Here is a 25,075-nt window from a genome sequence, read left to right as displayed (position 1 = left end):
ATTTTTGTTTTTTTTTGGGTCCAGTCGTGGGCCTGAACTCTGGGCCTGGGCGCTGTCCCTCAGCTCTTCAGCTCAAGGCTAGCACTCTACCACTTGAGCAACAGCGCCACTTCAGGCTTTTTTCTTTTTGCTTATGTGGTGCTGAGGAATCGAACCCAGGGCCTCATGCATGCAAGGCAAGCGCTCTACCACTGAGCCACCTTCCCAGCCCCCCAAACAACAAGTAAGAGCTATTAAGGACTAAGAGTTAATAAAAGCACTACCCAAAATACTACATACATGTGTGAACTTATGTAAACATACAGACAAATACAGATACTACAGTAGTCTTGATAGAAGAAGGCTTAAAGATACATGTTCGGCAAATTTTCTAATTTATTTTTAATGTTTTTTGTAGTTTATTTTTTAATATTTATTTTTTAATATTTATTTTTATTGTGGAGTTGATATACAGAGGGGTTATAGTTACATGAATCAGGTAATGCATAATGAGTATAATTCTTTTTGAACCATGTCTCTCCCCTTCCGTTTTTCTCTCCCAGTCTTTCCCTCCCATCCCCACCCATAAGATATCCAATCATTTTCCACATAGTGTCTAGTGAGTATCATTATTGTATTTGTTCATCCTTGTTCCACATTTTATGTGCCCTCCTTTGCACTCCCAAATACAAACAAACAAGACTGACCTAATTTAGTCATTTCCATGTTCTCAATTTACATTACTGTCTTTTTTTTTTTTTCCGGTCAGTCATGGGGCTTGAACTCTGGGTGATGTCCCTGAGCATTTCAGTTCAAGGCAAGTACTGTACCACTTGAGCCACAGTGCCACTTCCTACATTACTGTCTATAATAATAGTCCAACCGTAAATTATAATAATGCATTTGCTAGTAGATATGAAACTTAATTTGTAGTACAAAAATCAACATATGTTAAAATAGTGCTTTTCCTTACCCCATTAAACAATAACAACAAGTCAGCTTTGTCCAGGCATTAAGGTGTGTACCATTTAGAAGTATCAAATACCAGAGACCCTGTCTCAACAAACAAAATCCAGCTTCATCTTAGCAATGAATTGTTTTTCTGGTGATACTTTTGGGGAGCTCATGTTCTAGGCTATTGGCATCTTTTTTGTAAGCTTATTTTCTTCATTTCTGAAAGTAACCACTATTAACAATTTTTTTAACCAGGTATAGTGACATACTTCTACAGTCCAGATTGGGAGGCAGACACAGGAGGGTCCTTTGAGCCCAGGAATTTGAAATCAGCCTGCACGGCAGAGCATAGCAACATCTTTTTGTAGAAATTTTCCTCCCTTCCTTTCATCTATAGAGATTGACTAACCAAAGTATGTAATTTTTATCATAAGCATTGAGCTTCTGTAGATTTTTAGTTTTTAATAAGTAACTTAATAACCTATTTAAATCAATTACTTATTAATCAAAATATGCTTGCAATGGTAGCAGTGGTATTTTTTCCTCCTGAGTCATTCTGAATAACCATTTCCATTTGCTGAATCACTCATTATAATCAAGTAAGTTGTACATCTCAACAACAGGATGAGAGGTGAGTCACAGCATGTACCTACACAAATTAATACAGCTATGCCATTAGGCAATAGAATCTTAAGGGGCCAGCATTGTCATATATACCATTATTAACTTTTCCAGTTTCCTCCAGGACTCATTTTTCTTCATCTTTGATTTGTTGTAATTGAAATACTATAATGCATAGTTGTAGTTTGGGGAAGTTTTGTTCTGTGTGCATGTATCATGCTTGGTGTCCTCTGAAGTTTCATGGATCTGTGGTTTGTGACCAAAAGTGGTATGAGGAATTCTCAGTCATTACTGTTTCAAATATTTCTCCTGCTCCTTCTATTGTTCTGTTTCTGGTATTCCTATTATGTGTGCTTATACTTTTGCTTATTATCCTACATCTTGGATATTCCATTATATTGTTTCTTACATTTTATTTAGGGTTGCTTTTCAATTGGGGCAGTTTCTATCAAGATATGTTTCAGTTCAGAGACTCTTCAGCAGTGCCTTTTTGATAGTCTTAATATGTAGCCCAGATTAACCTCAGTTCTCCATGTAACACAGACTGATCTTCAACCCTATGTAGCATAGACTGGCTTTACACTGGCAGTCCTTTGCCTCAATCATCTGAGTGCTGGGATCACTGGCATGTGCCACCACTCCAGCCCAATGGCATTTTTTATTTTATTTTATTGCCAGTCCTGGAGCTTGAACTTAGGGCCTGAGCACTGTCCCTGAACTTTTGCTCAAGGCTAATGCTCTACCACTTGAGCCACAGTACCACTTCTACCTTTGAGTGGTTTATTGGAGATCAGACCTTCATGGACTTTAATGCCCAGGCTGACTTTGTACCATGATCCTCAGATCTCCGCCTCCTGAGTAGCTAGGACTATAGCTATGAGCCACTGGCTTAATTATCTTTATTTTTTAAATCAAGTAGTTTTCACAGGAGTTACCATTTAACAAAACAGTTTATAAAGACAAAACATCTTAATATCATCCCTTTCGATATTCTCACTCATCCCTCATATCTCATCCCTTCCCTCACTTTTCTTAATTTTGTAGGATATATATTGAATCCTTGACTGCATTCTACTTCCTTTCTCCTCTTCATTCATATATCCTCCTCTTGTTCCCATCCCACGCCTTTCAAGTACCTGTTTTCTGGTGTTTATTTTGACTTTGCCCTACTAAGGAATTAGACTATTTGAGTTCTCTCTTGAATCTACTATATTTCAGTTAATACATTTGCATACACTCACATATTACCCAGCATATTTATTTGTATGTTTATTAGCTAATTCTAGCTTCTACATATGAGGGAAAACATGCAACCTTTGTCTCTCTGGGCCTGACAACGTAATTTTTTTTCCCAGATCTTTACATTCTTTATAAATGACACAATATCACTGTGCATATATCAGATTTTCTTGATCCACTTGCCCATTGAGGGGCATCTATGCTGATTCTATACCTCAGATAAGCTGAATAGTCTCTAATGAGCATAGTTGTGCTGGTGGCTTTACTATATCCTGTTTTGTATAACCTTTCAGATAATTTCCCAGCAATGGAATTTCTGGGGTTTTTTTATGTACTTCCATTCTGCTTTCCAGAATAGTTGAACACATTATTTTTGCTACAAAGATTTCTTTAAGGTTTGTTTTTGGTTCTTAGAATTTTCATCTCTGTTTCACTATCCATCTGCTCTTGCATGTTATTGGCTTTGTCCATTAGAATCCTTTGCACATTCATCATAGTTATTCTAAACTCATCATCTGGTGATTTCAGCATCCTTACCATGTATAAGTCTAGCCTGATGTTTGCTCTATATCAAAGTAGGCTTTTTTGTTTGTTTGCCTTTTATTATGCCTTGTGATTTTTTTCTTGGTAGATAGATATGATAAACTAGGTGAGTTTTATATCTTCAAGTCAAAAGTTGGAGTTTAAATAAGTCAAGCTCAATTGTACTTTCCTACTGTTGATGCTGTACTAAATGTCTGCGTATTCCAGTGGGATTTTATTGATACTTTGTCACTACATTCAGTCTTTTCCTGAGAAAGATTTCTATCTAGGTAATATTAAGGAACATCTGTGGTCTTGTGCTTTAGGGTTCTGGGTCCCCAAACTGGAGGACTACCTTAAATTGTCTCTGTATCTTACAAAATTTGTCCTCTATTTGACTGAGCTGATTCTTCCTTCCTAGTATAATCTAAGTTCCTCTAGGCCTACAAGTACATAGAGATCTCCAATAACAATAATTATCTAATTTCCACTGGCTCTTGCTTTCATCAGCTCATGTAGGCATCCAACCCAGCATAAGAGGAACCTTCTTACTCTTTTCTATTTTTTTTAATTTAATTTAATTTTATTTGTGAATATACTGTACAGAGGAGTTACAATTACATGGGCAGGATAATGCATACATTTCTTACCAAGCATTGCAGCCTCCTCCTTTGTTTACCCTTCACATCCCTTCCCAGCCTCCCCCCTCCCCCCCAATCCCAATCCTTCTCCTTCTCCTTCCCCCCCCCCCCCGCACCAACGTTGTAAAGCTCGTTTTGGACATGACAACTTGTACTTATTGTTGCAACAGGTCCACCTGTATCCTTAAACAACTGGTTTTTCCCCATCTCCACAAGTTATACTGACATCAAATATAGTGAAAGCAGGGGTTATACTGTGGGGGAGGGACATACAAAGCAACAAAGAGACTTACTCTTTTCTAGTTGTCTATTACTGCATTCAAAAAGCAGCTTATGAGCTGGGATGTAGCTCAGTGGCAAGGCACTTGGTTAGCAAGTGTAACGTCCTGGGTTCAATCCCCAGTACCAAAAAAAGAAAAAGAAAAGACAAAAAGCAGCGTATCCAGGCACTGGTGGCTCATACCTATATTCCTAGCTACTCAAGAAGCTGAGGTCTGAGGATCACAGTTTGAAACCAGCCTGGATAGGAAAGTCCATGGGACTCTTACTTTCAATTAACCATCAAATGGTAGACTACTACCCTTGAACATAACTCAAAGACAGCCCTGAGTTTAAGCTTCAAGACACACACACACACACACACACACACACACACACACACACACACACACACACACACACACACACACACACACACACACACACACACACACACACACACACACACACACACAGAGCAGCTTAACATTTAGTGAGAGCAATTTACCATTTCTCATAGTTCTGTCTGTTGGTTCTGCTCTTGCTGGACTTCCTCATGTGTCTCTAGTCAGGTGAGTTAACTGAGGAGTAGATGGTCTTGCGTGGCCTCACTCATATTCTGGGACCACAGCTGTAGTAGCTGAAGTGACTTACCCAATCTCTCTCCATGTGATCTTCTTGTCCACATGATGTCTGGTCATCTGACAATTAGTCTTTATCATGATGGAAGCATCCCACAAGATTAAAGAGAAAACTGCAAAAACTTGAGTTAAAGTTCCTTATTTGTCTAGCATTACTTCTGCTACAATCTTATCCAAGTCAATAGTAAGTCCAGATTCAAAAGGTAAGGAAATAGACTGGTTTTCTTGCTAGGAAAAAGTGCAAAAATGTCATGGCCATAATTTATCACAACTGTCTTAGGTCCTCACCATCTTTAATCAAATAAATGCCACCCCTTCTAGTAGACATTGGTACTTTAAGATATAGCCAGGGCTGAGAATATGGCCCAGTTGTAGAGTGCTTGCCTAGCATGCTTGAAGCTCTGGGTTCAATTCCTCAGCACCACATAAATAGAAAAAGCTGGAAGTGGTACTATGGCTCAAGTGGTGGAGTGCTAGTCTTGAGCCCAGAAAAATTTCAGGAACAAAGCCCAAGGCCTGAGTTCAAGTTCCAGGACAGGCAAACAAACAAAAAAGCGGTATAAAGATATAGCCATTGTTCTGTGCTCGGTGGAACTACTATATATACACCCATTTGATTCATGTCTTATACAGTATTACAATGTCTACTACTTAGCTGCCTTTGTTCTGACTAGGGACTATGACCAATGTGGCAGAGCCCTTCATTTTAAAAAAATTTGTTATTATGCTTCCAGACCAACATTTTGCTGGTTAATTGGAGATGGACTTTTCTGACCAGGCTGGATTTGAACTGTGATCCTCCAAATCTCAGCCTCTTGAGTAGCTAGGATTATAGGTGTAAGGTGCCAACGCTCTGTTCTTATCTATTTATTCATACTCATTGTTTTCCTTTAATTTTTGTTAAGAAATGGAGTTATCTGTACCATTAAATCTTCCACATTCTAAATTTTGTTGATTATATTTCCTTAGTGTCATTTATTATAGCCTATTTTTCTTAGAAGACTAGTAGTTAGATTTAGAGTTTTGACCAAATTTAGTTTCTATTTTTTAGCTAGGATACTAACTTGGTGGTGATGTATGCTCTCTTTTCCATCACATCACAGGTAAATAATGTCTAGTTCTTACAGCAGTATAAGTGGCAGTACAAAAATTGGGCCAGTGAGTTTCTAGTGACTGATGCCACTACTCTATACTCAGAGTCACCCCTCTCCTTTGTCTCTGATATTACCATGTCATATTTACAATACCTGGCAATTGCTTTTCTCCAGCTTAGCATTATACTAATATTATGACTGGATCTGACCCTGGATCTGATCTTATCTCAAGGCCTAAATCATTTTAACACTCACTATTCTTTTTTTGGGGGGGTGGGGGTCTGGTCGTGAGGCCTGAACTCTGGGCTTGGGTACTATCCCTCAGCTCTTCAGCTCAAAGCTAGTACTCTACCATTTGAGCCACAGCACCACTTCCAGCTTTTTTCTTTTTGCTTATGTGTTGCTGAGGAATTGAACCCAGGGCCTCATGCATGCAATGCAAGCACTCTACCACTCAAGAAAGTAATCTTAAAACAGATCTCCACACTTTCCTGTGTGTCAAGAGTAGTGAGTGTTGGGCTGGGAAGGTGGCTCAGTGGTAGAGTGCTTGCCTTGCAAGCATGAGGCCCTGGGTTCAATTCCTCAGTACCACATAAGCAGCAAAAGCTGGAAGGGGCTCTGTGGCTTAAGTGGTACAGTGCTAGCCTTGAGCTGAAGAGTTTAGGAACAGCGCCCAGGCCCAGAGTTAAGGCCCCACTACCAACCAAAAAAAAAAAAGATTACTTTCTCATAAAAATAATTATATATTATTTTAAGATAATGTATGCTTATTAGGTATTTTTAAATGAAAATTATTAGATATTTCATAAGGTATCTCATAAGAGATCTCTAATGGAAAAATTATGAAAAGAATAGTATTTCAGCAAATTTTAGTAATCAACATATGCATTGGTACCAGTGGAAACTTTTATCATTTATGAAATAAGGTAACACAAAGAAGTACTAGTTGGCCTTAGATTGGACATTAAAGCATGCATTAAAATAACTATGTATGTATTAAAGTATACATCATTCCCTTGTTAATTAATCTGTGTTAATGTGAGATGAATTAACAAACATGTTCACCCACCAGAAACACAAAATTGTGTTTCCTATGTTAAGTTTAGTATTCTCATTTCAATATGAGATAAAACATATAATTCCTATTCTACTCTTAAAAAATATGGTTCTAGACATGATTATAACACATTAGGGTAATCTTCCTAACTACAATTTGTTGGGGTTGACCAAATGAAGTTATTCCTCTATTTCCTGCCATTTTCCAAAAATCATTCCAGCTCATTTTTCTAAATCACTCTTCATATTTAATTATACTTTGTCTATTCAGACTATAGTGTTTTCTGCACAGATACTATTGTATTTACTCTTACTAGGAGAGCCATAAAAATACTGTGCTTAGGAAGTATAGTTGTGTCTCAAATGGTAGAACAAAAAAGTTCAAGGATAGCACCCATCCTGAGTTCAAGCCCCAAGACTGGTACCCACACATACACAGAACATACTGTACTTAAGTTAAAACTAATTTGTCCTGTATTCTCTGATGACTTGAGTTCCTTACAGGGTAGTATGTGTGTGAACAATGATAATCTCAATGGTACTATTAGAAAAGTTCTTGCATTATTGATTATTTAAGTAAGTTATTATAACTGAGTTCTGCTATATAATTTCAGAAGTATAGTTGCATTTGTATTGAACTCTGGGCTTGGGCACTGTCCCTTAGCTCTTCAGCTCAAGGCTAGCACTCTACCACTTGAGCCACAGCGCCACTTCCAGCTTTTTTCTTATATGGTGCTGAGGAATCGAACCCAGGGCCTCAGGCATGCAAGGCAAGCGCTCTACCACTGAGCCAACTTCCCAGCCCCGATGTTTACACTTTAATATGTTGGGAAGAATGTCTTATTGTTCATTTGAGATGCCCTGTATTAAAATTATATGTGATTTGCTAGAAAGAGGACGAAGTGGGAAGTTGTTTGTGAGGTGAAAAATTCTCCAGAATTCACTAAAACTGCTGAATTGTATACTTAGAAATGGTTAAGATGTGGCCTGGTGCTGGTGGCTCACACCTATAATCCTAGTTACTCAAGAAACTGAGACCTGACATCTCTTCATGGTTCCTTTGATATATGGTGATACTGTGGAGGTTTGAAGCTTGAGGTTTAGGAGCTTGAAAGTTTTATCTGTCCCTGGAAATCCCAGGTCACATGTCTATGCACTGGGATGTGGTAGGCATGCATCCAGGCAAGGTTAACTATTAAGTTGTTGGGATGAAAGGTCAGGAGACCTACCTTTAATAGGCGCATCAAAATGGGAAGAACACATTGGTAGTTACAGTCCACCTTCTTAAAGGAAAAGAAGAAAGAAGAAAGAACACAGCCATAGAAGTCTTCCTTCAAGAAGTTATCCAAGAATCATTATGGAGAACTTCTGCAACTCTACTTTTTGGGTGAGATATTACATTTATTCTCATTGTTTTTTCAACTCAAGAGTAGAGGTATATTTTACTAGAGTAGGCAGCAACAAGAAAAGTTAGCAGTGAAACTGGATTATAGCTCAGGCTTTTGAATAAAAAGACAATTCACACTGCCTCCAGAGGAAAAGATAATAGAATTTATTCTTTAACATGTATTTTGTGTATCTCAGACTGTTTTCTTGGACTAGCTACTTACAATATTGCCTTCTCCACAAAGAAATGAGGGGGGAAAACTTTCCGATTTCTTTGGTGTTAGTAATGATAATTTTTATACACTTTGGGGGCTAAAAAGAGAAGCTCTATGACTGAGTATTGAGATATGTGGATAATAATATGGTAATAATATGTTCTAGAGGAACTGGTAACAGAGTATAGACCAGAAGATGAGGATGGGTGCAAGTTTAGGCTTCTGAGATAATTTTTGAACAATTAGAATTGGCAATACTGTGTTTTGAGAAGGTAAAGAAGAAGCACCACTGAAGGAGTGGTCAGGTATTTGGGAGCATAAAGAATAGTATAACATCTAGAAGCCTCAGCAGAGAGTTTCAAGATAGAAGGCAGCCACCATTATCAAGTAGCTTAGTGGAATAGAGAATTAAGCTGGGTGCCCCTGTGCCATACTTATTTTTAACTATTCGGGAGGCAGATAATTGGAAGATCATGTTCAACCCAACCTGAGCAGAAAAGTCAGAAAGACTCCATCTCCAATTAATCAGTCAAATGCTGGAGCTGGAGTTGTGGCAGAAAACTCAGTTGAGCCTCTGAGTTTAAGCCCCCCATTAACATGAGAGAGAGAAAGAGAGTGAGAGACAGAGATTATTTCTAGCACTGTCAGATCAGACCAGGACATGAATACCACAGGAAGGTGGGGTTTTTTTTTTTCTTTTTTCTTTGTCAGTCCTGGGACTGTCCCTGAGCTCTATGGCTCATGGCTAGTGCTCTACCACTTTGAGTCACAGTGCCATTTCCGGTGTTCTGGTGGTAAATTGGAGATAAATGTCTCATGGATTTTCCTGCCCAGGCTGGCTTTAAACCATGATTCTCAGATCTTACCTCATGAGTAGCTAGGATTAGAGGTGTGAGCCACCAGTGCCCACCATCACTTCTTGAGAAGTCCTGAGATTACCTGACAAATCAGGCACTTCAACTTTTTTTTTATAGAGTCTGTACCAATACTCATATGAAACAATTTTAAACTAAAGGAAAAATTTTTAAATCTGCATTCACACAACTCAGTGGTCTCCCAACCACAAGACACTTCTATTTATTGTGTTGTATGGTGAGAAAACAGAGAAGCCACATTTTGAAAGATCGAATTGAGAGTCTTTATTAAAGGGCAAGCGACTACATGGTGTACTCCCGTTTCAAAGACCAGCAGCCCCACACAAAGCTGGCACCAAGCTTTTTTTTTTTTTTTTTTTTTTTTTTTTTGCCAGTCATGGGGCCTGAACTCTGGGCCTGGGCGCTGTCCCTCAGCTCTTCAGCTCAAGGCTAGCACTCTAACACTGGAGCCACAGCACCACTTCCGGCTTTTTCTGTTTATGTGGTGCTGAGGAATCGAACCCAGGGCCTCATGCTTGCAAGGCATGCACTCTACCGCTGAGCTACCTTCCCAGCCCCGGCACCAAGCTTTTTAAGACAACAACAACATGCTTGGGGTAGAGACCAAGCCTCAGCAAAAGCAGACCTTATATGGACATGCTCAGGTACAAGCACAGGTACCAGCAGAACTTTTCTATCTAGGGAAGTTACACCTCAACTTTCTATATAGGGGGAAGTCTTAGAGGCTACTCGGAGGTGTGTGATCCAAGCCATTTAGGGAGGTAATAATCAAGGCAGAGTCTGAACATTCTCTATGCAAAGCTTTTCTAAAGCTATGACAATCTGCATTTTTCTAAAGCAGAGCCCTCCTAGTTCACCTTAAGCTAGGCATCTGCATTTACTGAATGGCTTCTCTCACCCTAGGCTTTTCAGTGCTGGGTGGAAAATTCCCTCAACTCAGCAAGAGGCACCAAGGTAGCTGTAAGAAGTTACTTGGACTCAGACTCTTTACTTCAATTTTACAGTGTACAAAGACTGGTGCAGACCTTGCTGGGAGCTCTCTGTTGATCTTGTGCTTAAATTGACCAAACTGTCTTGATTTTTTTTTTTTTAAATATGCCCTTTAGACCATATAGGTCCATATGTCATATGATGAATGGGTGTTCTGTTGACTAGTGCCTACATGTTTGACCATTTGACAGTGAGCTCATCTAGTGCTAGAAAATAAATAATAATACAATTTTATATCCAGGTAGATATTCTCCCCATTGCATTGAGAAATAGTCCCTTTTCTTAAAATTTGGCAAATATTTTGAGTTTCACTCAGAAGAGCTGATGCAAAAATTTGCATTATCTAGCATAGCTGGTGTAGAAATAACAGAAAAATAGGTGCTTAGAGATTGAGATGGCTAGAAAAGTCACTAAACATCATGAAGTAGAGCATTTATGTCAATGAGGATGAACAAGAAAATATAAAGAATTCCAGTTTTAGTATTTGGGCTGCCCAAGGAAGCACATATTTAAAGGGTAAGGCTGGATATAGATGTGGAGTTGAATTTGAAAATTACTTGGGAGCTTGTAGGGTGTGTTGGGGATGGGCTTGTTTAAAAGAATGCATGTATCCAGAAATACTTTCTACCTTCTCAGAATTCCTCATACCTGAATACCCCGGAGGCAGACCTGCCACTTTGTTTTGAACAGACTGTTCTGGTATGGATTCCCCTGGGTTTTCTTTGGCTCCTGGCACCTTGGCAACTTTTCCATGTATATAGATCCAGAACCAAGACATCTTCTATAACTAAATTCTACCTCGCTAAACAGGTACAGTAACCCTCTCTATTTTTACTCTACTTCCTTGTGGCACAGCTTCTCTTTTTTCTTTTCTTTCTTTCTTTCTTTTTTTTTTTTTTTTTGGTCAGTCATGAGTCTTGAACTCTGGGCCTGGGCATTCTCCCTGTGCTCTTCACCTCAAGGTGAACACTCTACCATTTGAGTCACAGCATCACTTCCAGTTTTCTGAGTGGTTTATTGGAGATAAGAGTCTCACATACTTTCCTGCCCAGGCTGGCTTTGAACTGTGATCCTCAGATCTCAGTCTCCTGAGTAGCTAGGATTACAGGCGTGAGCCACCGCCGCCCAGCTTCTTATTCTTTTTAATTCTTTTAACATTTTTATGGTGTCTTAGTCTCTCTCTCTCTCTCTCTCTCTCTCTCTCTCTCTCTGTCTCTCTGTCTCTCTGTCTCTCTGTCTCTCTGTCTCTCTGTCTCTCTGTCTCTCTGTCTCTCTGTCTCTGTCTCTCTCTCTCTCTCTCTCTCTCTCTCTCTCTCTCTCTCTCTCTCTCTCTCTCTCTTTATGGTATCTTCTTAGTTTTACCAGGTACTGCTTTGCCAGGCAAAACAATGCTTTGGGTCTTCCCTGTGCCTCACTGGCCTCCTTCTTGCCTTATTTCTTCATCAAAATGGCTATGATTTTACATAAGAATAGTGACTTTTAATTCCTATGGATTTAGAGAGCAGAGACACAAACAAAAGTAATGGTTCAAATTGTTAATATTTTTCCTATATCTGGGAAGCAAACACTGACTGGATCACAGGTCTTTAAGCTGCCCTAATAAATCAGCAGTGTAGCTGGCACTTACCAAAAAGTGAAAATTGAATTATATAATGCATCTTCTGCAACATAGAGGCAATGCAATCATCACTCATCTACCAAACTTGGATGACAACTAGGTTTCCATTTTTCCCAAAATAGAATTCCCAGAATTCTATGAGCCCTAGAGTTTTCCTCTCACATTGGAGGGAAGAAGAGTTGTTTATAAATGACCTCAGGTAAGCCTGAATAGGGAAATCATAGAAGGGGTATGGGCTATGACAGAGAAACCTGGAAGAACAAAGTGAGGAACTCACAGTCAGAGTTACTAACTTAGGAAGGGGTCTTGTAGGACCCAAAATCTTCCATGAAAGTTGTGAAGTTACATCATAAAATCTACCATCTGCTTTATTCACTAGGGGTTTTTCTTTTTTAAAATTTTCTGTCCTCATTTTAAAACCAGTTTTTAGAAAGGCACAATATCTTTCTTTCCTCTGTGCTCACATGTATCTGTGATCTACTAACCTGGAATTTGAGACAGGAAAAAGCTTGGCCACAGAAAGTGGGATTTACATAAACACTTTAGGATGGGGGCTAAGAATGGGTTTGTTAGACTGGAAAGGAAAAGAACAGTCTCTGAGAGTTGGAGCAGATTTACTTTCTCCCTTGTTGGCCTAAATAACTATCATAGGACTTGGCATGTATTAAGTGCTGAGGTTGAATTCAACATTTGTTGAAATGTTTATGTTAAATTCACCCTAGCAAGCAGGGCACTTGGTGGCTCATGTCTTCAATCTTAGCTACTCTGAAGGCTGAGATGTGAGGATAGTGGTTTGGCCACAGGGCCAACAAGTACATGAGACTCAACTCCAATAAACTTCTCACAAAAATCCAAAATGGACACTGTGGTTCAACTGGTAGAGCACTAACCTTGCACAAAAGAAGCTCAGGGACAGCTCTCAGGCCCTGAGTTCAAGCCCCAGGACCTGGGGGAAAAAATTTACCCTAGGACTAGGGATTAAGTCCACAGTTTATTAGACTCTAAACATTCTGACCAGTCCAGTTATTTATTTATTTTTTTCTTTTTGATCTTCCAACAAGAGGTTGGGTAATGAGCAAACTATTATTTTTCCTAATAAAATCTAATTTTAGCCAAGTAGCAATGATTCATTTTGTAATCCTAGCTACTTGCAAAGCTGAAATCTAAAGACCATGGTTCAAAGCCAACCCAGGGCAGGAAAGTATGTGAGGCTATTATCTCCAACTAACCAGCAAAAAAATCAGAAGAGGAGGTATGGGTCAAGTGATAGAGTGCTAACCTTGAGCAAAAACAGCTGAGACTGCACCAGGTCCTGAGATCAAACTCCAGTCCTGGCACCAATAATAATAATAATAATAATAATAATTTACATTCCACATAATCCTCACATTTCAATATAATTCAGTGTTTTTAGTACATTTAAAGATAGGAACAACCATCACCAGAGTCAAGTTTAGAACATTTTCAAAGTCCATTGAAAAATTCTTTAACTTCTGTGTTTCCCTTTTCTTTATACTTAAGCAACCACTAATCGACTTGCTGCCTGTAGAGGTTTCCTGTTCTACACATTTCATATGAGTGGAATCATGCAATATATAGACTTTTATGGTTGACTTCTTTAACTTAGTACAATGTTTCCAAAGTAGTATTGTTACTTCATTCCTTTTTGTGGAGGAATGCTATTCTTTTGTGTGAATACACCACATTCTGTTTTAACTCGAAAGCACAAGCCTCTATAGAGAAAAAGAAAAAGAATGTATTAACTCTTCCCCCTCCCCCAGTAGTTAATAATCTGTTCATTCTAACATTATCTCTGGATATTAATTTATAATTTGAATTTGAATTTTTTGTTCTTTACTCCAAGTGCTTCTTAAAATGTTCAAAATAATTCATTGTTTTCTCAACATAATCATAAATATAATTGTAACAACATTCCAATTCTTCTGTTACAACCCTGATCTTGTTTCAATCCTGAACTTTATTTATTTTGCAGCTTCTTTTTCTATCTACCTTTGGACTTTGTCCTCTCTGCCTCATCTGTTGCCTTTATTTGGTTATTAGTGTAGTGTTTATCTTGTCTGGACTTAGTTAGCCTACTTGATTAACCTGTGAGTTACTCCCTAGGTCAGTTTGTTTAAAGATATGTGCTTAGTAAATCATCTAGAATATGTCACTGAGTGAATTGATGTTGAATTCTCTGAATGGATTCTCCTTAATCTGTGTCTTCTTCTCTCCCTTTTTAGAATCGTTTTTTCCTTTTTTCTCCCTACATTCTAGATTTCCCCAATGTTTTCTTCCAGTTTTTCAGAAGCAATCTATAATGATTCTTCTTGATTTCAGAATATACCTTTTCATTTAACAAAGCCACTATTTTTGGATGCAATATCTCCCCAAATCTTACATTAATTTTTAAATAATTTAAAATTCTGTTCGGTTCACTTAATAATTTCTATTTGTTTAATACCAGAACCAACTATTGTATTAATTACATTGACTGTCTTCGTTGCTAGTATTGAGGTTTGTTTTTTTTTTCAACTAACCATTTCTAATTCTATTTGCATTTCTAAGTTAAAGCCCAAGAGAATTAATATATAGAAAAGATATAATTAACCTATTGCTAAAGAAGATCTCCCTGCTAATACTTAAGTTGGCTTTCCCATCTGGCCTCTCCCCAGTAGAGGCCCGATGGTGAGCTCTGTGTCCTGGACAAATATCTCTGCAGACTTGCCAGGTTCCCGCAAATGAAGACACATTCCATCACATTCCCTCTGGAGCACCAATACCCACACTACATGCACAGCCCTCCTCTGTAGGAGAGTATTTATTTTGCTTTAGTCTGACCTGTGGAGTTGATTGATATAGTTGTTGTCAGTGTGTTTACAGTAATGGAGTGGAATAGGTGAGAGAAGAAAATGACTAGCATAATTATACCAGATCTGAACACACAACTTCAGTTAAACCTCTGATTTCTGTTGTTTCCCATCCTTACTCTCTGCTGTGGGGAGGATCTTAAATGTCCCCCAAAGGATTATATGTTAAAGTCTTAATCACTAATCTGTACCATACCAGAAACTGGTAAAACTTTTAGAAGATGGGGCCTAGGATAAGGAAGTTAGGTCACTAGGAGTGTGCCATTGAAGAGAAACTGAAAAGAAAAATAATCAAAATATTCCCTTTATTGAAAGAAAGATTAATTGGGACTCTTTCCTCTTTTGTCTCTGCTTCCTAAATAGGCCTCCCTAGGCTCCTGCCATGTTGTACTTCCATAAGCCCCAAAGACCATGAATTGAAAGATCTAAAATTATAAGCCATAATAAACCTTTCATTCTTTTTGTTTGTTTTATTTTATTTTTATTTATTTATTTGTTGGTCATGGGGCCTGAATTCTGGGCCTGGGCGCTGTCCCTCAGCAATTCAGCTCAAGGCTAGTGTTCTACCATTTGAGCTACAGTGCCACTTCCAGCTTTTTCTACTTAGATGGTGCTGAGGAATTGAGTCCAGGCATCATGCATGCGAGGCTAGCACTCTACCACTGAGCCACCTTCCCAGCCTTTATTTTATTTTTGCCAGTCCTGAGGCTTAAAGCCAGTCTGGTCTCCTGGTTAGTAGTCACTCTATCTAGCCATTCTCAAGGATGAGTGCTGAACTCTATTTTTACCTCCTATTTCCTAAGGGCAACATAACTTCATCTCTAAATTATTGTTTCTCCCCTGACCTGAAACCTTAATGTTTATCAGGAAGCAAGTACAATATAGTGTATGATGTACTTGAGGAAATTAATTCCTGATATTAACATGTCCCACTGGCTTCCTTGGTTAAATATTGCACTGATCCTATTAAGGTACAGTAATCTCCTTGGCTGCTTTTCTTTACAAAGGACTTTGTCAGAGCCATTCTAGATGAGTGAGATTTATAATAATGCATGGAGGTGGAAAGGGAGATAGTAGTAAAGGTCTTCATTTAGGGGCTGTTTCTCTCCTCAGCAGCGATCTTCCTGATGGCTGGGGAATGAGTCTTTAACATGATACAATAAGGATTAAGTCTTGAGCTCTTAGGCCCTTTTGTGTGTGTGTGTGTGTGTGTGTGTGTGTGTGTGTGTGTGTGTGTGTGTGTGTGTGTGTGTGTGTGTGGGTGTGGGTGTGGGTGTGGGTGGGTGTGGGTGTGGGTGTGGGTGAGAGAGAGAGAGAGAGAGAGAGAGAGAGAGAGAGAGAGAGAGAGAGAGAGAGAGAGAGAGAGAGAGAGAGAGAGAGAGAGAGAGAGAAGGAGGGGGGAGAGGGAAAGGGAGAGGGAGAGAGAGTCGTAGGCTTTGAACTCAGTGCCTGGGCACTGTGAGATTTTTTTCACTCACTCAAGGCTAATGCTCTACCACTTTGTGTCACAGTACTACTTTTGGTTTTCTGGTGGTTAATGGAGATAAAGAGTCTCATGGACTTTCCTGCCTGCACTGGCTTTGAACCATAATCCTCAGATCTCAGCCTCCTGAGTAGCTAGGATTACAGGTATGAGCCACTAGCAACCTGGATTCATAGGACAGTTTCTTTTGGCTTCCTAGGGTTAAATAGTCACAATTGTTTGTAATAGTACTTCAAAAGTTAATATTGAAAAAAATGAAAGGTTATCATCCCAGTTAGGCTAAGGGGATTCTGCTTTCCGTTAACTTTCTGTAACTGTGCAATAAGTCCCCCATCTTAAAGAATATTTTTTATTTGGGAGCTACTTACCTAGGTTCTGTTTCAGGGTTTCTTATAAGGTTCTGGCCTAAACACTTGGCTTGTTGGCTAAACCCATGTGTCTATTGGCAAGAGATCTTGCTTCCTACTCAAGAGAACCTCTCCCTAGAGCAATTTGAATGCCTTCATGGCAGGTGCTTGAAGATTTCCCCAGAGTGAGTGATATGACAGAGAAAACAAAAAGAAAGAAACTACATTGCTTTTTATGACCTAATCTTGAAAATCAACACTATCATTTGCACCATTTTCTGTCCTTAGAATGGAGTCACCACGTCCAGCCCTCACACTTAGCATTTCTTAAAAATATTCATCAAGATGTATTTTGAACTAAATTCTTACTTGAACTCTATGTCTGTTCACTTCAAAATATTCATTGTGTGGTTTGAATCTCTATATACTATTTTCCCCATCCATTTCTGGAAAGCAGAGCCTTATAAAGAATGACATGAGCTTAACAACCATCTTTTTTCCTTGTCAGGTACTCGTCGGGTCTCTGATTATACTAGCAGCTATAGAGCTGGCCTTTGTACTCACAGAAGACTCTGGACAAGCCACTATCCCTCCTGTTAAATATACAAATCCAATCCTCTACCTGTGCACATGGGTAAGGCCTATCACCACTTTCACCATGTTTATCTTCTGTCTACTTACAGACGTCTAGCTGAAGTGTATGCTTATGTGGTAAAATTACATCCAATTCTATCTATATTTCTCTTTTTTTTTGGTGATACCATTTTTATTGATCATTAAGAAAGTTATCCAGATAAACAAAAAACACAGTAAATTGTTTAAAAAATTAAAGAACATTTTCTATCTATATTTCTCAAGGATTTAGAGGGAAGCAAAGTTTGATTGTAATGTTGTAATGGGATGAAACCTTAGATTTCATCTAATTTTTAAAGCCTTCTCTGCTTTTAGGATCATAGATGAGATATAAGGGTGATGATATAAAAGGAGTGGAGGGAGGATAGGTGTAATCATTCTTTCTTATAATCTCAGCTATTCAGGAGGCAGAGAGATGAAGATCAGGGTTTGTGGTCAACCCATGTAAAAAGTTAGTGAGACCCTGTCTCAAAAACAAGCTGGGGCCAGGTGCTGGTGGCTCACGCCTGTAATCCTAGCTACTCAGGAGGCTGAGATCTGAGGATCGTGGTTCAAAGCCAGCCCAGGCAGGAGAGACTGTGAGACTCCTATCTCCAATAAACCATCAGAAAACCGGAAGTGGTACTGTGGCTCAAGTGGTAGAGCACTCGCCTTAAGCTGAAGAGCTGAGGGACAGCGCCCAGGCCCAGAGTTCAAGCCCCACGACTGACCAAAAAAAAAAAAAAAAACAAGCTGGGGCCAGGTGCTGGTGGCTCATGCCTATAATCCTACCTATTCAGGAGGCTGAGATCTGAGGATCATGGTTCAAAGTCAGCCCAGGCAGGAAAGTCTGTGAGATTCTTATCTCCAATTAACCACTAGAAAACCACAAGTGGCACTGTGGCTCAAGTGGTAGACTGCTCATCTTGAGCTGAAGAGCTCAGGTACAGCACCCAGCCCAGAGTTCAAGCCCTACAACCAACCAACCAAACCAAACCAAACCAAACCAAAACAAAACAAAACAAACAATAAAAAACCCCAAGCTGGGCATAATGAGTCATCCATGTAATTTCAGCTACATGGGAGGTAGATAGGATGATCATGGTCTGAGGCTGGCTGTAGCAAAAGCAAGAGACCCTATATAAAAATAAACTAAAACAAAAAGCGTTGGAGGTATGGCTCAAGTGTAAAACACTTGCCTAATAAGTGTAAGACCCTGATTTTAAATCCCAGTAATGTCAACATTTTTAATGTTGTAACTATTATTTTAAATTGATTGGTGACTAACCAAACATCACTGAATTATTTGTATAGCTTAATAGCAAAGATTTCAAGCATATTTTTGGAGGTCCTGTATAGTGTTTAAAAACAATTCAATTAGGCTGGGAAGGTGGCTCAGTGGTAGAGCGCTTGCCTTGCATGCCTGAGGCCCTGGGTTCGATTCCTCACCACCACATAAGCAAAAAGAAAAAGCCGGAAGTGGTGCTGTGGCTCAAGTGGTAGAGCTCTAGCCTTGAGCTGAAGAGCTGAGGGACAGCGCCCAGGCCCAGAGTTCAGGCCCCACAACCGGACCCCCCTCCCCCAAAAAAACCAATTCAATTAGTTGCTATCATTTTAAAAGATTACCCCAAACTTACTTAGATTAACAAAATTTCTTGAAAAAAAATCAGAGAACATCTTGCAGCTATAGACCTACACTCACAGAGCAATAGTCTGCTGAAACTGAGTAGAAGTTGGTCCATTACAGTATATGGCAATAAGGCTTTTGCTCTCCTGGACCTGCCTTCACTTCATATCATAACCTGCCAAGTCTATGCTGGGAATTTCTGTTTGCTATTACTATTATAGAATAAACACAGAAGGATGTAGACAGTGGTGTACTGGACCTGGTTCATATACAGATCTTTATTTAGTGACAGGTTGGAATTAAAAATCTACCATAGCAAGAAATGTTTATACCAGGAAAATTGCAAGCCACAGTTTTATTCCCCCCAATACTGGTTTACTAGCATAGCACCTGATCTAGGAAACCAACATAGCACGTAAGTGAGATGATAAAAGGCAAAGTTTGGTGTTGTCAGAATTAATTTATTAGCCCAATATTACAAAATCAAGACATGGAAAACTGGTAAATATTTATCAGAATCTGCCTTTTCATTGAGTCTTGAAAAGTTTTCATAACTCCCAAAGTAACTTTTTTTTTTTTTTGGTCGGTCGTGGGGCTTGAACTCTGGGCTTGGGCACTGTCTCTGCACTCTTCAGCTCAAGGCGAGTGCTTTACCACTTGAGCCACAGCCCTACTTCTGGTCTTCTAGTGGTTTATTGGAGATAAGATTCTCCCGGACTGGCTTTCTTGCCCTGACTGGATTTGAACCGTGATCCTAAGATCTCAGCCTCCTGAGTAGCTAGGATTACAGGCGTGAGCCACTGGTGCCCGGCTCCAAAGTAAGTCTTCTAAAATGCACATTGAGGGCTGGGAAGGTGGCTCAGTGGTAGAGCGCTTGCCTTGCATGCATGAGGCCCTGGGTTCGATTCCCCAGCACCACATACGCAAAAAGAAAAAAGCCGGAAGTGGTGCTGTGGCTCAAGTGGTAGAGTGCTAGCCTTGAGCTGAAGAGCTGAGGGACAGCGCCCAGGCCCAGAGTTCAGGCCCCATGACCGGACCCCCCAAAAAAAATGCACATTGACCCTTTTGTTTCTTGGCTAACTTCCTACCAAAGGTGGTGAATAGAGATGAAGCACTGGAAGAAGTGAGTTAGATAGCATCAGTGAGGAAATGTACAATTTGACATTCATGTATATCAACAATCTCCTTCAGAGCTCCTCTCTTCTCACTTCATCAGACACCTTCCTCCCCTCCTTTACTTGGTTAGTAGTGACACTGTGCTTCAGAATTTCATGTCGATTTCTTTCTAGATCCTGGTTTTGCTGGTCCAACACAGTAGGCTGTGGTGTATACAGAAGAATTCTTGGTACCTGTCCCTTTTCTGGATTCTCTCAATACTTTGTGGTACTTTCCAATTTCAGACAATGCTCCGGGCACTCATACAGGTAAGCAGGAAAGAGAAGGTGACTTGAGGAGGTACTTCTGGGCAACTTCTAAGTCAAAGCAAAGGGCATCAAGTAATTTGAGTTCCAGGATAGAATTGTATCATAGGAGAGGGGGTTGATAACAGTCTCTAATCACAAGCACTGATACATTTGGACTGTTTAGACTTGGATAAAAGACTCATTTTTTTCCAACCTCCTCCCCCTGTAGGACAGCAAGTCTAATATGGTCTATTCCTGCCTATACTTCGTCTCCTATGGATTCCAGATCCTGATCCTGATCCTTTCGGCCCGTTCAGAACCAAGTGATTCATCACATGTGAGACTAAATATGCCCATTTCATATACTACTTCATCCTTAACAAATGTAACTTTGAGATATCTAAGTGTTATGGAAGTCCTCTGTTCCCCAAATAATATACATACAGCTTGAGCATTCCTTATCTGAAAGTCTGAAATCCAAAATTCTTCAAATCTGAAACTTTCAAAAAGTCTGTGCATATTGCAAAAAAAAAACTTTCAAAGTCTGAAATTCCTGATATACTAAGCATTTCAGATAAGGGATATTCAACTTGTATTGCCGAATATTTTATATACAAAGAAATAATGACAAGCATATTATACTGAACATGAATTTACCCTTAAATCTTCAGCACAGGTGGCTAATGTGTACATCCAATCTAGAAAGTATGAGTATTATTCTATTCGATTATGGTCTTCAGATAAGCTTATATTGATCAACTGACTCTAGCATCATATCAAATTTTCAACACCGCATAGTTATCTAGAAAAATCAGTTTCAAGTTTTAGAGTCCCATAGAGGTCCTGTTTCCAACTGATTTACTTTTTAATGTTTTGTATCTTTCAGAATCCTTCATCCACGGCTTCATTTCTGAGTAGCATTACCTTTAGTTGGTATGACAGGTAGGAAACTCCTGGAGTATGGGTTTTTTTCCATATTTCTACTTCCTCACTAGTCTGAAAGTGAAGGAAAAGTTAATTTTAAAATACAATTCTGTAAATCAGTTTAATTTAGCTCCTTTATTGGCCAGATTAGGATCATAATGGATGGAAGATAATTGCTCTTGGGAGCCTGGGAACTCCACAGGAGAAAAGGAAAGAGGCAGTAGGAGAAGAGGGGAAATGTAGAGGTAGTCAGTATGGTACATACTTGGTAGAAAAGGGATGAAGCAGCTGGTCTGGGTCTACAATATGTATTCTTGGCCTTTGTACCTATGGACCCCTTTGGCAAGCTAGTGAAACCATGAGCTCCTTCTCAGATGATGTTTTAAATATGAAAGAGATATGTACAAGTCGTTATGTCGAAAAATGAACTTTACAACTTTGGTGGGGGTGGAGGATCGGGTGGGGGGAGGTGGGGAGAGTATGGGAAGGGAAGGGGAAACAAAGAGGAGGCAACAATGCTTGATAAGAAATGTACTTGTTATCTTGCCCATGAAATTGTAACTCCTCTGTATGGTATTCTCACAATAAAAAAAAGAGAAAAAGAAAAAAAGATATGAAGACTATCAGGGAAATAAGATACATTGAAATATAGTTACCAAAATATTTTAAAATGAATTTGTGATATAATAATACATGTACTCTTAAATTAATGTAGTAAGTAGCAAGGTAAGTAAGTGATAGGTTGAATAAGGACCATAATTTTTTTGTCAGTCATGGGGCTTGAACTCAGGGCCTGGACACTGTCCCTAAGCTTTTTCACTTGAAACTAGTGCTCTGCCACTTTGAGTCACAGTGCTACTTCCTGGAAGGACCAAAATTTTAAAGTAGTGATGAGCATAAGTTTGCTGTGAAAACATCTATGACTTCTCCTGGTGACAAAGATATCATACCGAGCTCTTATTAGAAGGAAATGATAGAGTTCAGTTAGAAGCTACATAAATAAAAATGTAATTTATTTTCTATCCATGTTCTCAAACTCCAAATTGGAGAGCTGGAAACAGCTATCGGGCCTAATCCATTTTCTAAAGACATCATGGAGACTCTGGGAGAGGCAAGAGTATAGACAGGCTGCAGGTATTATTCCACAGGGATAGCCCTCCTTCCCTTTTCTTATTGTCTTCTAACACATTTTATTATCCCCATGTACTTCCCATCCCTCTGTCAAGTTCAAAGGTCCAGAAGAGGCCCTTCTATCCCAGATCTGGAAGGCAGGTTTTGATAGAGGCAGCAAAGAGAAAGCCTTTGATGCAGAGCAGTGTCTTACTACGTGGGTCATTCTTATTCCAGCATGGTTCTAAAAGGTTACAAGCAACCTTTGACACTTGAAGATATTTGGGATGTTGATGAAGATATTAAAACCAAGTCAGTAGTGAGCAAATTTGAAGTATTCATGACAAGAGACCTACAGAAGGCCAAGCGAGCCCTCCAAAGACGGCAGCAGAAGAATTCCCGGCGGAAATCTGGAGCCACACTACCTGGCTTAGACAAAAACCAGAGTCAAAGTCAAGATGTCCTTGTCCTGGTAACTTTTCCACAAATGTTTATATGAGTGTGCTCTATGTCTCAGGAAAGAAACAATGTCATAGTGATTCTGATCTTACATTTTTACAGTACTTTATACTGTTCAATGCATTTTATAGTATTAGTTATATTTGTGATACTAGTAATACCTTAGTGTTGGATACATGAGTGTACAATATACTCTTTTTGAGTATATTTTAAATTTCCCATTATAAAATAATTTTAGTAATAAGCCAGGTTCTAGCAGCTCACACCTATAATCCTAACTACTCAGGAGGCTGAAATCTGAGGATCACAATTCAAAGCCAGCCTAGGCAGGAAAAGTCCGTGAAACTCCTTATGTCCAATAAAATACTTAGAAAACCTGGAAGTGGCACTTTGGCTCAAGCAGGTGAACACTAGCCTTGAGAAAAAGCTCAGGGATAGTGCCCAGGACCATAGTTCAAGCCCCAGGATTGGCAAAATAATAACAACAATAATTATTTTAGTAATACCTCAGGATTACTAGAGTTTGTATCTTGATGCAAGTTAGCATTAGCAAAATATTTATTGACTATAGCTGTGTGTCTGAAACTGTTTTGGGAAGTAGATATAAGGAAGAATCCTGGTCAAGTAAGTGCCCATCTATAGACAGCTAGAAAATAAACTAATCTAATACATATGTTGAGAGTAATAAATGCTTTGTTAAAGAAATTAAACAAGAAAGGCACTGCTGTACACTTCTGTTGTACCATTTACTCAGGAGGCTGAGGTAGGAGGGTTGCTTAGGCTCAAGAGAAAAAAGAAGAAAGAGATTTTATTGACTTTAAAGTGAAATGTTGCAGGCTGGGAATGTGGCTTAGTGGTAGGGTGCTTGCCTAGCATGCATGAAACCCTGGATTCGATTTCTCAGTACCACATTAACAGGAAAAGCCAGAAGTGGCACTGTGGCTCAAGTGATAGAGCTTTAGCTTTGAGCACATAGAAACTTAGGGACAGACCCCAGGCCCTGAGTTCAAGCCCCAGGACTGGCAAAAAAATAAAAAGAATAATGTGCTGCTTAAGGCAGAGTAACTGGTAAGGATTCATTTGTTAAAAAATAGTGGTATGGCTAGTACCGGTGGCTCACATGTGTAATCCTCGCTACTCAGGAGGCTGAGATTCAAGGAGAGTCTTATCTCCAATTAACCACCAGAAAACTGAAAGCAGAGCAGTGGCTTAAAGTGGTAGAACACTAGCCTTGAGTGTAAAAACTCAGGGACAATGCCCAGGCCCTGAGTTCAAGTCCCAATACCAACCAAAAAAAAAAATGGTGGTAGAATGAGACCCAAATCATAAGAACAATCCATTCACGAACAATCAGAGGGAGATCTGTTCCAATCAGAGAGAGCAGGAATATGAGGCTGAAAGAGGGTATGTAGGGCATGTCCAGACGACTGGAAGGAGCTCTCTGGAGCATGGGGAGAGAGGTTGAGTGTGGGATGAGATGAGCTCAGAGAGTTGGACAATGACTACGCTATGTGAATCCTTGGAGGCCATAATAAGGTGACTGGATTTTATTTGAAGTCTAGTGAAATGTCAGGCTTCAAGAAGAATGGTTGTGTGAATTGATTTATATTTTTGAGAGATGACTTGAGTTGCATCTAGAGAGTGGATTGTTGGCAAGAGGGACAGTTGTGGGAAGGCTAGCAGTTGTCTAGGCAAGAAAGACTGATCACTGAGAAAAGTTACAAGAGGATGTCAGTAGTAGAAAAACTTGAAAGCTGAGGATTAAAAGCTGAATTTGGGGGCATGAGGATGCCAGAATATAGGAAAAAGAAGCTGGCAGATGAATTTTTGTGGTTCATGTATTAGTGGCCTAGGACACATGGCCACCTTCTCCCCATTTTTTTCTCTTCTATGAGAACACTGGTTATTTGGAGTACAGACTACCCTAAAGACCTTGACTTATTTTCCCTAGGGCACATTCCAAGATACTAAAGGTTAAAACTTCAACTTTTTTGTGGTTGGTGGTAGTGGTAAAGGGCTTGAGCTGAGAAGCAGAGTGCTGTCCCTGAGCTCTTTAGCTCAAGGCTAGCACTCTACCACTTTAAACCACAGCTCCACTTCCAGTTTTCTGGTGGTTAACTGGAGATGAGAGCCACATGGACTTTCCTGCCT

The 25,075-nt window shown here is 39.4% G+C and overlaps 1 protein-coding gene across 1 annotated transcript in view; it reads left to right on the top strand.

Annotated features, from left to right (window-relative positions):
- Positions 1 to 8,267: 8,267 nt before the first annotated feature.
- The window catches only part of Abcc2 (ATP binding cassette subfamily C member 2), a 53,550-nt gene continuing 36,742 nt past the window's right edge, over positions 8,268 to 25,075 (top strand). The window contains exons 1-7 of the mRNA XM_069995548.1: positions 8,268 to 8,392; positions 11,108 to 11,281; positions 17,298 to 17,423; positions 20,318 to 20,452; positions 20,661 to 20,768; positions 21,318 to 21,373; positions 22,703 to 22,937. Coding sequence (XP_069851649.1) covers positions 8,363 to 8,392; positions 11,108 to 11,281; positions 17,298 to 17,423; positions 20,318 to 20,452; positions 20,661 to 20,768; positions 21,318 to 21,373; positions 22,703 to 22,937 — 864 coding nt within the window. The 5' untranslated portion in view covers positions 8,268 to 8,362. The remainder of the gene's footprint in view (positions 8,393 to 11,107; positions 11,282 to 17,297; positions 17,424 to 20,317; positions 20,453 to 20,660; positions 20,769 to 21,317; positions 21,374 to 22,702; positions 22,938 to 25,075) is intronic.

The sequence above is a fragment of the Dipodomys merriami genome, unplaced genomic scaffold (assembly GCF_024711535.1).
Source record: "Dipodomys merriami isolate MVZ:Mamm:240054 unplaced genomic scaffold, mDipMer1.0.p SCAF_102, whole genome shotgun sequence".
Lineage (NCBI taxonomy): Eukaryota > Metazoa > Chordata > Mammalia > Rodentia > Heteromyidae > Dipodomys > Dipodomys merriami.
This window is presented reverse-complemented; position numbering and strand designations above follow the sequence as displayed.